Source organism: Triturus cristatus, chromosome 8 (assembly GCF_964204655.1).
Source record: "Triturus cristatus chromosome 8, aTriCri1.1, whole genome shotgun sequence".
Classification (NCBI taxonomy): Eukaryota; Metazoa; Chordata; class Amphibia; order Caudata; family Salamandridae; genus Triturus; species Triturus cristatus.
Window position 1 is genome coordinate 583,705,526 of NC_140591.1, and position 12,025 is coordinate 583,717,550.

General features: G+C 47.1%; 1 protein-coding gene across 1 annotated transcript in view; it reads right to left on the reverse strand.

The window, feature by feature from the left end:
* Nucleotides 1-2,064: 2,064 nt before the first annotated feature.
* The window catches only part of DIS3 (DIS3 exosome endoribonuclease and 3'-5' exoribonuclease), a 356,327-nt gene continuing 346,366 nt past the window's right edge, over nucleotides 2,065-12,025 (reverse strand). The window contains exon 21 of the mRNA XM_085622000.1: nucleotides 2,065-2,328. Within this exon, the coding sequence (XP_085478126.1) occupies nucleotides 2,242-2,328 (87 nt within the window). The 3' untranslated portion in view covers nucleotides 2,065-2,241. The remainder of the gene's footprint in view (nucleotides 2,329-12,025) is intronic.

A 12,025-nucleotide genomic window follows, 5' to 3' on the forward strand; every position in this document is an offset into this window, starting at 1 on the left:
TACTTATCATTTGCAAGATTCTCCTTTTTGTCGCATTTGTGTCGGTAAATGGGCACTATGCTGATATTATAATTTTCTTTATAGAGGTCCCTACATCCCTAGGCCCTGATGAGACCCCACACTGCACAGAGGGTCGAACCGTCATCGACGTAAAGCAAAAGCGAACCATTGGCAAGCGCATATCACTATATATAGCTGCTGTTTATCTTGCATACATTCAATGGTCGACTTTTAAAGAATTGTGGAAACCTTATTGAAAGACTGTCACAAATTTAGCACCAATAATGGAGGTTCCTGTTTTCACTGGGGACACCACGCACAATTATTGTTTTGCATTTTTCTTGACATTGTATATACTCTGTCCTTTCTTTATTGTATCCTTACATTAATTGTGATATACTCTTCCATTGGTATAATTGGTTTCCTTGCCCTCTGACATCACCTTAACCCACATTGCTGTTACGCAATCCAATATCAAGAAAGAGGATATTATTCCACAGGAACCACCGTTTCTGGTAATAACATAAATACCCTGGTTCCTCAGTGAGTAGGGTTCCCTTAGTTTTTGTTCTCAGCCAAGAAAATAAATAGCAGGACTCCTCCTGACTCCAACAAGCCCTATTTGACCACTGTGACTGGACCCTGAAGTAGCCCGGACTAGAGAGAGGCCTGGTACTAGAGGCAAGACCTGTACAAGTAACCAGGAGGAATTCTCCCAGAGGTTGGACAACAGTAGGACTTAGTAACATTTTTGCTCCTCTGGAGGACTGGGACGTGGCACTGAGGCTTCCTTGGTGGGAAAGAAAACCAGTTTCATCCTGCACAGAACTGTCTGACATTCTGAAATTTAGCTCAAGGTATTTGACCTTGTGAAGCCCTACAAAGCTGAAGCTTCCAACCAAATTAATAACCTCCATTCTGATAACACTGTGGCGGAATTTGGTACTGCCCTGCACGTAAGTAAAGTTGCCTGTACAGTTCTCCTCCAACAAAACAATATTCAAATGCCACATGAAAATACCCTTTCATGTGCAAGATAAACCATTCTGGACGTCATAATGTATTCCTTTAATAATGAATCCTCACAAACTCTCAAATTGTGGTCTTTTACCTGAAACTAGAATTTCTGGTAGCCTACAAAATAGGACCTCTAAGAAGTCAATACATTATAAGAAGTCACCTTATATACCATTCACACCTCAGACAATGGAGCTGTAATCAACCAGAACTACTGTAAATGCTTCCTTCCAAATCCATTGTGTTTATTGCAATATTCTGTCATAAAACAACAGGAAACATCATAGATTGAGTTCCAATCACACATGACTTAACTAACTTGTCACTACACCTACACAGCTGACCTGCCCTTTCATATCTACCCACAATTGCCTAAATTCCTGACAGCCAATAGCACTCGCGTGTCCTTCTGACTAAGATTGCTCCATACAATTGGTAATTTCACTTGAACCTTGAAGAAGCATTTCAAATCCTCCTTGTACTCCTTTTGACATGCCAACCATCATTCACAAAACCAATTACAATCTGGATCAATAATCCTGATGTTCTGCCTTGTTTGACCTTGGGTGCTGAGCTGGGTAGCATGAACTAGGACTTATGGCACATGGGTGGGGTAAAGAGGGCTGAAGGTTTATGTGCAGCTTCAAAGGTGAAATAAGCCAAATGCCTAGTACTCTCCAGAACAGTGTAAAAAAGCTGAACAGCAACCACTGGAGTGTTAGAATAGTCCACAAGATAATAGGTGCAACCAGCCACTATTGACCCCCCCCTCCCTTCTTCTGACATTTTCAGATGGAATCTTCCTGAGTATACCTTTCTAGCCCACTTGTGTATCCTTTATAGATCTGACAGCAAGCACCTTGACCTTGATACAGGTATATAAAAGTGATTATTTCCAGTAAAACACGACAAATTACATGGCAAAAAAGTAAACTTAACCTCCCATGGAGGCACCTAAATCCAGAAATCAAAGGATAAGTCTAGTATTGCCCTGTTTATCCATCCATCAACTTAACAGCTCCAAAAGGAAAGCACAGATTTTCCAGCTGCAAAATTATAACCATCACTGTTTAATACAACTGTAAAAGAAATTGTTTAAAATGTGTCTGATAGAGTACAATGTTAAAATTGCAACCAGAAGTTATCAAATGAGCTCACAAATTCCATCTCAGTAAAAAACACTCAGTCCAATGAGTCTGCAATGGATTAGCTGTTAGAACACAGCTATGGTTCCATCTTGCTTTTCTTAATCACAGGTTCACCATTTATACTTTTCTGTGGAGACTGTTTTGGAATACTGATACCCGGGATCTGTTACAAAAGGGAACACATGAACATTGTTTATATAAATGCTTGAAAACATTTTTAAAATCATTAGCATTTGTAAGAAACAGTTTGATAATGTAGTCTATCTTTGCAAATACATTCTTCCCATACACATAGTTCAGAAATAATTGTTAAATGTATTTGGCAAACTTTGTTGTATAACAATGATAGAGAATACTTTGGAAATCAAACTTTAATATAATGCTGAGCATGCACATATTGTTCATATTCTATTTTTAAGCAATGTAGAGATCTCACAGGACTACATAGATGTATGTACCTGCTCATGTGGCATGTACTGCTCCCTTGTTTCAAACTTGTGTAAAATCCAATGAAGTGATACAAATAAATGAACTAATATAATTTGCGTCAAATCAGATCACTCTCACAATATAAAACAAAGAAAAAGACACTTGAGTTGTCATTGACTTAGTTCCCTTAACCATTTTTTGAAGTTTCGTTTTTTATGTTTTGTTTAGCGGTCATTTGGAGAGTTACTTAATGTTCCAGTGGTGTCATTTGGTAAAGCAAGCTATTGGTTTAAAATATATATTTAAGATCTGAGCTCAACATTAAAAAGAAAAGTGGTAAAAGGGTAGGTTACAGAGTGGATGGAGCTGAGTGAGCCAAGATACTGAGGGGATATGAGAAAAGAAATAATAAAACAGTGTTTTGATCTACTTCGTAAGTGCCTAATATTATCGGTCTGTGTTACTGTGCTAAGAACACTTCTTGGTTTCGACTGTTCTCTTCCACCCTTTCACATTCCCTCAAGGAGACACGAGTGTCACATGACACTGACACAGAAAATGCAGATAGAGACATCAGCCTGACCTCTTGCCTATGTTGTACGAGGGTGTTTGCTCACGGTGTGCCTAGTCCCCTCTGAGATCAAATTTTATACATTCCAGTCCTCTGACAGAGACATCTATTGTGGGCAGTCTTTCTTCACCCAATGGGATCTCCTAAGCCGAACTGCCTCTTTACCGTTTGTAGAGAGGCTTATCTAGGAGTTTAAATGCAAAGTATAGTGATACTTTTTTTTTTTCATTTCTCAATTTCTTTTTTTTAAATATGTTTATTGGTCAACAACGCAGCCATATACATTTTTCCGACTTATACAAATACAGTACCTGGACAATCAATAGACAGAATTACACATTACCCAAAATCTGCACTCTCTGTATGTCTATGCATTTCCAATTCTACCATTGGAGACACAACAGGATCACCCCGATACTTATTCCAGTATGACCATTTCCAGTCCCATTTTTTGGGGCACCCCCTAGCTAGGAAGACTTCCGTTTCCGCCAGCATGCATCTGTCAAGTTCTTTCGCCCACATGGTGACGCGTGGTGTGTGTGTGTGTGTACTCCCCCCCCCCCCCTCCCCCCCACCCTCTCGCTATCTCCCTCTTAACTAACGTGTATCCTAGCGTTGTGAATTGCTTTTCTACTTCCGTGAGGTCGGTTGCCTCCCAAATATTCAACAATCCCAGTTGTGGCGTTAACACAATCTCCTTTCGTATGGCTGTCTGCATATGCTCCGAGGACCCCTCCCAGAGGATATGTATTTTTGGGCAGCTCCACAAAGTGTGGTAAAATGTAGCCTGTTGACCACATCCCCGCAGGCAGAGGTCGCCCGGTCTGGAACCTATTTTCGCTAGGGTCTGTCCTGTCATATAAGAGCGGTGCAGTATCCTGAGCTGGATCAACCTGGATTTAAGTGTGATGGCTGCCTCTCAAGGAGACATGAGGGCCTCCTGCCAGTCCTAGTCGCTCATCAATCCCAAATCACCGCTCCCTGAGTCTCGGAAAATTATCCGGGAGGTTATTGCATAATTTCTTTTATGTGAGAGATATTGCTTTCTAACTTAAGGGCCCGTCTAACAGGCTATCCTCAAGTGGTGAAGATTCCAATATGTCTGTGAGGGATGGAAAGGCCGCCATAAGTGCGTGACAAATGTGCAGATATCTATATGTTTCTCCCTGAGCCAGGTGGTACCGTTTCTGGAAGTCCTCAAATGTAAGTATAGCCCCCTTTCTGACCAGATCTTTTACTGCAGAGATACCTAAGAGGTCCCACTTGCAAATCGGGGCTGATAGCACAGCTTGCCCAGTTTTTGTGTATACCATAGTGCGCTACCTTTGTGAGGATGCCAGCCCATCCCAGACGACAAAGTACTGTACACCAGATCTCTAACGTTTGTAGGGTGGACCCAAAGAATCTCCCCTTATTTTTCCTATTGCTAGTATACAGGGCCCCCAAGTAACCGGATCGGTCAGTTTGGTATCGGTCAATAGCGTATGCAGGGTCATCCGGAGGATGGTATATCCAATGATTGACAGTTACTAACTGTGCCGCCCAGTAGTAAAGGTGCAGGTCGGGAAGTGCAATGCCTCCATCATACCAACTTTTAGTCAGCTTCTTCAGCCACACCCTTGGGGCCCTCCCATCCCACAACAATGTGTGGACCTCACCCTCCACCGCTTTAAAATAGGAGTCCGGAACTCTGTGTGCGCAGTTGTGAAGGATATACAGGAAGCGAGGGAGGGCCAACATCTTAAAGAGTGCAGCCCGTTGCAGTAGTGAAAGTGGAAGGGACCTCCAGTGTTTCACGTCCTCTCTCAGTCTAGCCAACGGGGGGGCTAAGTTGGAGCTGTAAAAGAGAGCTGGATCGGACGTGACGAAAACCCCCAAGTACCAAAACCCACTGTCCGCCACCACTATGGCACAGCCTGCCGGAAGCCTGGGGACCTGACCCCGCTACATAAACAATACAGACTTATGCCAATTGATCGCATATCCGGAGTACTTGCCAAAATTGGTGACGATGTCAAGCACCACCGTAATAGATTTGTATGGGGAAGCCAGATACAGCAGAATGTCAACCGCATATAGGGATATTCGGTCCTCTAAGTCTTCCGCCCACCTCAACCCTCGGACCATAACATCTCAGCGTACCCAAGCTGCAAGGAGCTCCAGTAAAATGGAAAATATCAACGGGGACAGAGGGCACCCCTGTCTAGTGCCCCTTCTTGACCCAAATGTCCGGGACGTATAACTGTTTACCCTCACTTGGCCCAAGACATCCGTGTATAGCACCCAAACCCAGGCAATATACTTGGGACCCAGACCCACCCTTTCCAAAACTTCGAACATGTATGGCCGTTCTATGGAATCAAAGGCCATTGATGCGTTGAGACAGCAACGCGTCATCCTCCTCAATGTATTTCCTACGAGCCATCACGTTATGTAGGCGCCTTAGATTAAGAGCCGTATTTCTTCAAGGCATAAACCCAGACTGATCTGGGTGAATTAATGTTGTGATCACCGTCACCAGCCTATTGGCCAGAACTTTCGCTAATACCTTTGCCTCAACATTGATTAGCGAGATTGGCCTATAGGAGCCACAAACGTCCGCCGGTTTGCCCGGCTTGTGAATCACTGCAATGGTGGCCAATCTTTGATCCTCTGGCAGCCGGCCTCCCTCCAGGCTCTCCTCATACATGGCCTTTTAATGCGATATTGTGCTAGAGGCAGTGGCTTTTAGAAATTCAACCGGAATGCTATTCGGCCCCATCACCTTCCCCGATTTAATCTGTCCTATAGCTTTGCCAATTTCCTCATCTGAGAGATCCTCATCTAGGTTCTCCTCTCTCCGCCTCTGAGAGGGCCGGTATGTCACTGTCTCGGAGGAGCTGGCGTGAGTCCTCAGTTGTGTAATGAGTAGAAGGGGAATATATCTTTTTCAGGTGAGCAGCGAATTCCTCCGCAATTTCCCGTGGGTGTGTCACAGTATCACCTACTGATGTTGTCAACCTATGCACCCATCTCAAACCCTGTTCCTGCCTCTCTAACCAAGCCAGTGTCCTGCCCGCCCTATCTCTCATTTCATATATTCTATGCTGGGTGTGGCGATGTTTAGCCATCATGTGTTCCCTGGTTTTGATCCGATATTCATCTTGCTTCAGTAGAAGCATATGGGCGGTGTCAGGCGAAGGATTCTGTGCATGTTCCCGCTCTAGGTCAAGAAGTTTGGTTTCTACCTGTACCAAAAGCTTGCGTTTCTTAGCGATGTATCCCACCTTCAAAGATATAGCCTGCCCTTTCAGAACTACCTTGTATGCCTCCCAAATTCTCCGAGCGAAGTCAACCGAGCCCACATTTTCGGTGAAGTAATTCTCTGTTTGTGTGCAGAGTTCCTCCCTAATGTCAGGTATGTGTAAAAGCCATGGATTAAGAACGATAGTGGAGCGTGCCTGCCTTTCCCAGTGTGTGTATTCCACCCAGACCGGAGAGTGGTCAGATATACCCCCTCGGTAGAACTTGAGACTTGACAAAATTTCCCACCGAGGACAGGTGTGTAAGGAAATAATCAATACGCGATAGGCTGTGGTGCATAGTAGAGAAAAAGGTGAACAGCTTGTCCGTGGGCTGGAGCGCTCGACCCACATCCAACAAACCCAGTGCCTTCATAAAGTCAGCCATTAATACATTGGTACCTCGGTGGATGGCGATCGACTGTGTCATCTAGTGTCATATTGTAATCACCTCCCATAATTAATCTGCCTTCACCTCTCATGTCTTATGAACTATGAGAGGTCTTCTTTACCAGGTTTGCCGTCCCCCTTGATCCCGTGGTGTAATCTGCATGGACCAGGAGTTTATACCCCCATCTAGAGAGGGCCTTAGTCTTCTACCCCACCAGGTGGGTCTCTTGCAGCAAAACCACGTCAGGAGATTGCCTCTTCAAATACTGTTGCACTATCCCTCTCTTGATCTTGTCCCCCATCCCGTTAACATTCCAAGTTAGTACAGAGAGTATCCGATCTTTATCCCCCCCCCATCACCAATCACGATATGGGCAGCAAATAAACGGATCAGAACGGTCGGAGAGAAAAAAATGTAACATCCTGTCCAGCATTGATCGTCCAAACTGTATCATGGTCACTTCACGTGCAAGGATATTCGACCCACCCAACACACCAATAAAACAATGAACCGTCAAACACCCTCCATCCCCCCCACCCCACAACTCCCATCCCCCTTCCTGCCTCCCTGCCCGTGGATTTAGAACTACTCACTCCCAAACATGGCAGAGTGCCTCTCTCCCCACTGAAATGCTGAAAATGCACGGGGTGTGTAACCCCCCTGCCCGTATGTACACATCACAATTTACTTGTATTTTAGCCATCCACGATTAATAGTGTCTGATCCCGCTCAGATCACATCAGTGAAAAGCCATCAGTCTGCAGCATTGCACAGAATCCCCTTTTTTAAAGTCTCGCAATGATGGGTACATCCACCCCTCCCCCACATTCCCCTACCTGCGCTTTCAGTTGGGCATCAGCTCTCCGTCCTTGAAGCCCAGGGTTGTCAGTCCTGCTCCTTCAAATGACTTTCTTCCTCCACCAAACCATTGTTCGCCGCTTCCACATGGATACTTCTGTGCTGGTTAGGGCTGCCTAAGCGGTCTCTTCTTTGGCTTCCCACCGTGCTCCAGCCTTCCATCCAGTCCCAGACTGCCTCTGGCGAGTCAAAAAAACCACGATTTGCCATCCGACTCCACCCTCAACCGTGCAGGAAAGAGCATCGCGTACTTCACCTCTCGATCTCGCAGTTCCCTTTTCATCGCCTGAAAACTGCGATGTTGGGCCTGAACTTTGGCCGTGAAATCAGGAAAAAAGGCCACCTCATAGTTATCCATCTTCGGGGGGGATTGGATCTTGCAGTCTGCAAAATAATATCCCTATCTCAATAATTAAACGCCTCGAGCAATAAGGGGCCTCGGGGGTGCTCCTGGTTTCGGTCTACCTCCTGGTACTCTGTGGGCTCTCTCAATAGAAAAGTAGCTTGACAAAGTTTTAGGCTTTAGGTGCTTCGTGATGAGATCTTCCACATAGAAGTCTGCTGCCGGCCCCTCCGTTCTCTCCGGAACCCCTAAAATACCGATGTTATTATGGCGGGCCCGGCCTTCGTAATCATCAAGTTGTTGTGACATCCTCTCCTGCTTCTTCTGCATTTCAAGCATTTGCGCTTGAAGTTCCGACGTATCCGTCTGTAGGGCGCTCGTGACTATCTTAAGCTCCTTGACATTCTCATCCATCTTCCGGAAGTCTGCTCTGATTAGAGAGAACTCCACCCAGACCAACGAAGCACGCACCCCGTTAATAGCCGACATCATGAAGGGTCGGCTCCGGTCTTTGTTCTGAGGCAGCTGCCCCACCATCCTTCTCCGCTTGCAGCAAATCACCTGTTTTGGACCATGCAAATTTAGCAAGCTGCTTCTGGGCACTGGCCCTGGGACCCGTACCTCCTGTCGCCATGGCTGCGCGTTGATAGGTGACTCACTGGGTGAGGACACAGGGCAACCCCGCAAGAGTAGCCACAAATCGTTGGTGGGAGTGACTAGGTTCGTGCGTATCACTTCTGGGGCTGCCTCCCCGCTCTCACTGCCCCAAGCGCAGATTGTCCAGGCTGACCCTTCCCACTCGTTTCGACTTTCGTCGATATGGCGTAATGTCCTGCACCAACTTCCTGCATGGGGCGTCCCCGCCCTCTATTCGAGTCACTCGAGCTCAATAGTCTCTTAAGGGCAAGAACTTTCAGCACCCCTTCCCCATCAGTGCTGTCCGGGCACAGAACACCCTCTTGGCCCTAGCCGCAGCTCCCGTAGCACCGATCCGTCTGTGATCAATTGGGGGAGGCTCATGAGTCACGGCACCCCCCACCCCCGAGATCAGTCCTGCAATACACGCATAGCCACTTCTGTGACCCCCGTAGGAAATAGCAGTGACCCACAGCTCCATCGCAGTCAAAATGTAGGCAGCCTTCAGGGCAAATCACCTTTAGTCCAAAGTGTCCCTCACAACCTTTATTTGGCACAGCTTACACGGTATCTGATCCCGGTGTATGCCCCAGAGTCACTACCGCACAGCACTGTCGGCCCAGTCCATGCATCGGGTCGCCTCTATAAGGCTCACTTCATTCAAACTCGTCGGTCAGAGGACCATCCAGCCGTGACCTCAGCTGCGCAATCAGGCTCAATGGTCAGCCACAGTCACCCACTCCTCCTACCTCCTGGTCCACTGGGCCCCAAGTGTGGTAAGGTTGCCGAGCGTCCCTCTCCGAAAGGCGCCAGCCGGTATCTCTCCCCGGGTCTCTAGCGATCTTCCGGCATCACTGAGCACCCCATGCCGATTTTGAAGGTCAAAGGCAGCAACAGTCCGCGCCTCCGCTCCGGCGCCCGTTCAATGTCCCTCACGCATGTAGGCCGTAAGCCGGGCCTCAATTTAGCCCTGCACGGCCAGGGCAGCGCTTGTTGAGCCTCTGCAGTCCGTTACTCCCGTGTGCCTCCAGACCCAGCCGCGGCAGCCAAAAACCTCCAAGCTGCCCAGCCGGGTCCTCACAGCACACCAACTTTTGTCTGGCACCTCGTTTTGGAGCCTCCACGCTTCTTTACCCCCCGAGCCGCAGACATTGTCGGCGCGGCCCAAATCCAGGCCTTGAAGCCGGGGCCTCAGTTAGTTGTGGCTCTCACCGGGTTCACCACCGCAGGCCGCAATGTCGGACGTCGCTATAACAATTTGCTGCCTCAAGCGGCTCTCATCCACTCTCTTCGCAAGGGGCACCCCTCGACTCCTTCCGGGACCTACCGGGTCCGATTTTCTTCATGCCTCGGAGGCCACCCCTCTCTCCGATCCCTGCTCGGGAGCCACCATTACTACTCAGTACGAAGCGTCAGAAGGACGATTGAAGGCACCTCCGCCTTCGCTAATTACTCCAAAGTTCTCCAGGGGGGCCGGGAATGAAACACGGCCGTTACAGTGCAATTTCCCTTCGTGGATGGCACAGGATAGGGCAGGAGAGACGTCAGGGCGTTGGGAGCTCACTTAGGCAGTGGCAATTCTTGACGGCTGCTAGCCCCCCCCCCTTATCAATTTCTTAGTGATCAATTGAAAGAGCTTTTGATGCTGTAGGATGGTGGACATAATGTCTTGTCAAAGAGGACATTCAAAGTTTTGGAAGGTTATCAAGTTCTTGCTCTCTTTGCTTGATGTAGCAACTCGTCTTTTACCCAAAAAATTAAATGTACCCAGGGAATCTATCAACCAAAGCCAGTCCTTAGGGTGAACCATATCCGGTTGGACCCCCGGATGCCTGTCCCTCAGAATGGATAACAGACCCACCTGGAAGGTTTTCAAGTCTGTTCAATCTGTTCCTTCCTCCATGCCGCCAACATTCTACCTCATCGAGCGGTTTACCGTGCTTTCACAGTGTAGTACTGCAGCTTCTGGGCACTAACTATATGCAGTTTTGCTTTCACACATGTCCTGGTCACTTCATATAGTCTGCCTGCCATGTTATGGTATGTTATCTCTAGCATTCTTGACCCTACTAAATCATTGTTCCATCAGGAGATTTCAATCCTTGTGCCCAAATCAGAGGGCAGGTCCTACATGCCGTTTGGCAAGTAGAATTTTAAAAAGGCCGGCTAGGAGGTCGTCCACGCTTAAGATAATTATGGGTGAGTCGACTGGGCTCCCTCTCTCATCTGAATTTTTGACAGAACTGTATGTAGATCAGGCAGGGCATGGGTGGCAAAGTAGCTAGATACACTCATTTGAGTCTGATTCTTTAGAAGCATGGGATTCCTGCAGGTCCAATACCAAGTACAGAGCACTGAAGCTTGAATGTATGGAGCCAATATCATCAAGCTAATGCCCTCCCAGGGAGCCTTGATCGAGTGCCTAGGAGCATATGTGTGGAATGAGACCATGGATTGACCAAAGCACAGTTCACTTAACGAGGGGTCAGAAATGCTAAAATTATAGAACTTGAATATATTTCGGGATTTTACGGGTTCCATTTCTGAATGAAAAATGGGCTCAACGAATATCTACAATCTGTCAGGTGTTCAAAAAGGAGAAACACAAGAGCTAACACTTTTGTGCTGCCAATTTGCTACTCGTCTCCAGGCAGAATGTGTGAGCACAAGTGTCATGAGGTTTGTGATTTCGGTCTTCCTTGTCTAAGTCACACAGGACCATTTCCAGGATCAAGACTCCGGGGACAGTCAGAATAGGAGGGAGAAGCACCCAACTATCAAGTCATTCTAATTCAGGGGTTATGCTATCTTGATCATATAAAAGGTTTACTGGTGGGAAGGCGGGGTGGGGCACCTTTACCTACGTACTGTTTTTGTCAGGACAGTCCTCACCCACTCCCCATGATGCCCTCTCTTGCTATCTGGATTCCCTTCCCCCCCTCATATCATCTTCTAAGAAAGAGGCTCTTCCCAGTCTCTGGACGTTCCTTAGGGCCCAGCAACCAGGTTTGCCACCTTCCCTACAAGAGGACAGCACCTCTCAAAACAGATGCAAACTGGCTGGGTTATACCCTCACACCTTAAGGGATAACATCACGTTTTTAAGAGTAAGTGTCAAGCGGGCCACAAGAGACCCTGGTGCCACCTTAAAACATTGCGGACAGGCTGATTCAATCATTGCTGCGCTCCAAGGAAAGACAGAGTGTAGTGAAGGCAGCGATTTAGATACATACATTGCTATGTTAGCATAAACGCGTTAGATGTTAGAAACGCCATCTTGCCACTTTAGCTGCTTTTGCACACGACACTGCAGATACATGTTATTATTTGAAAACTGCTTGCTTGCCTTTT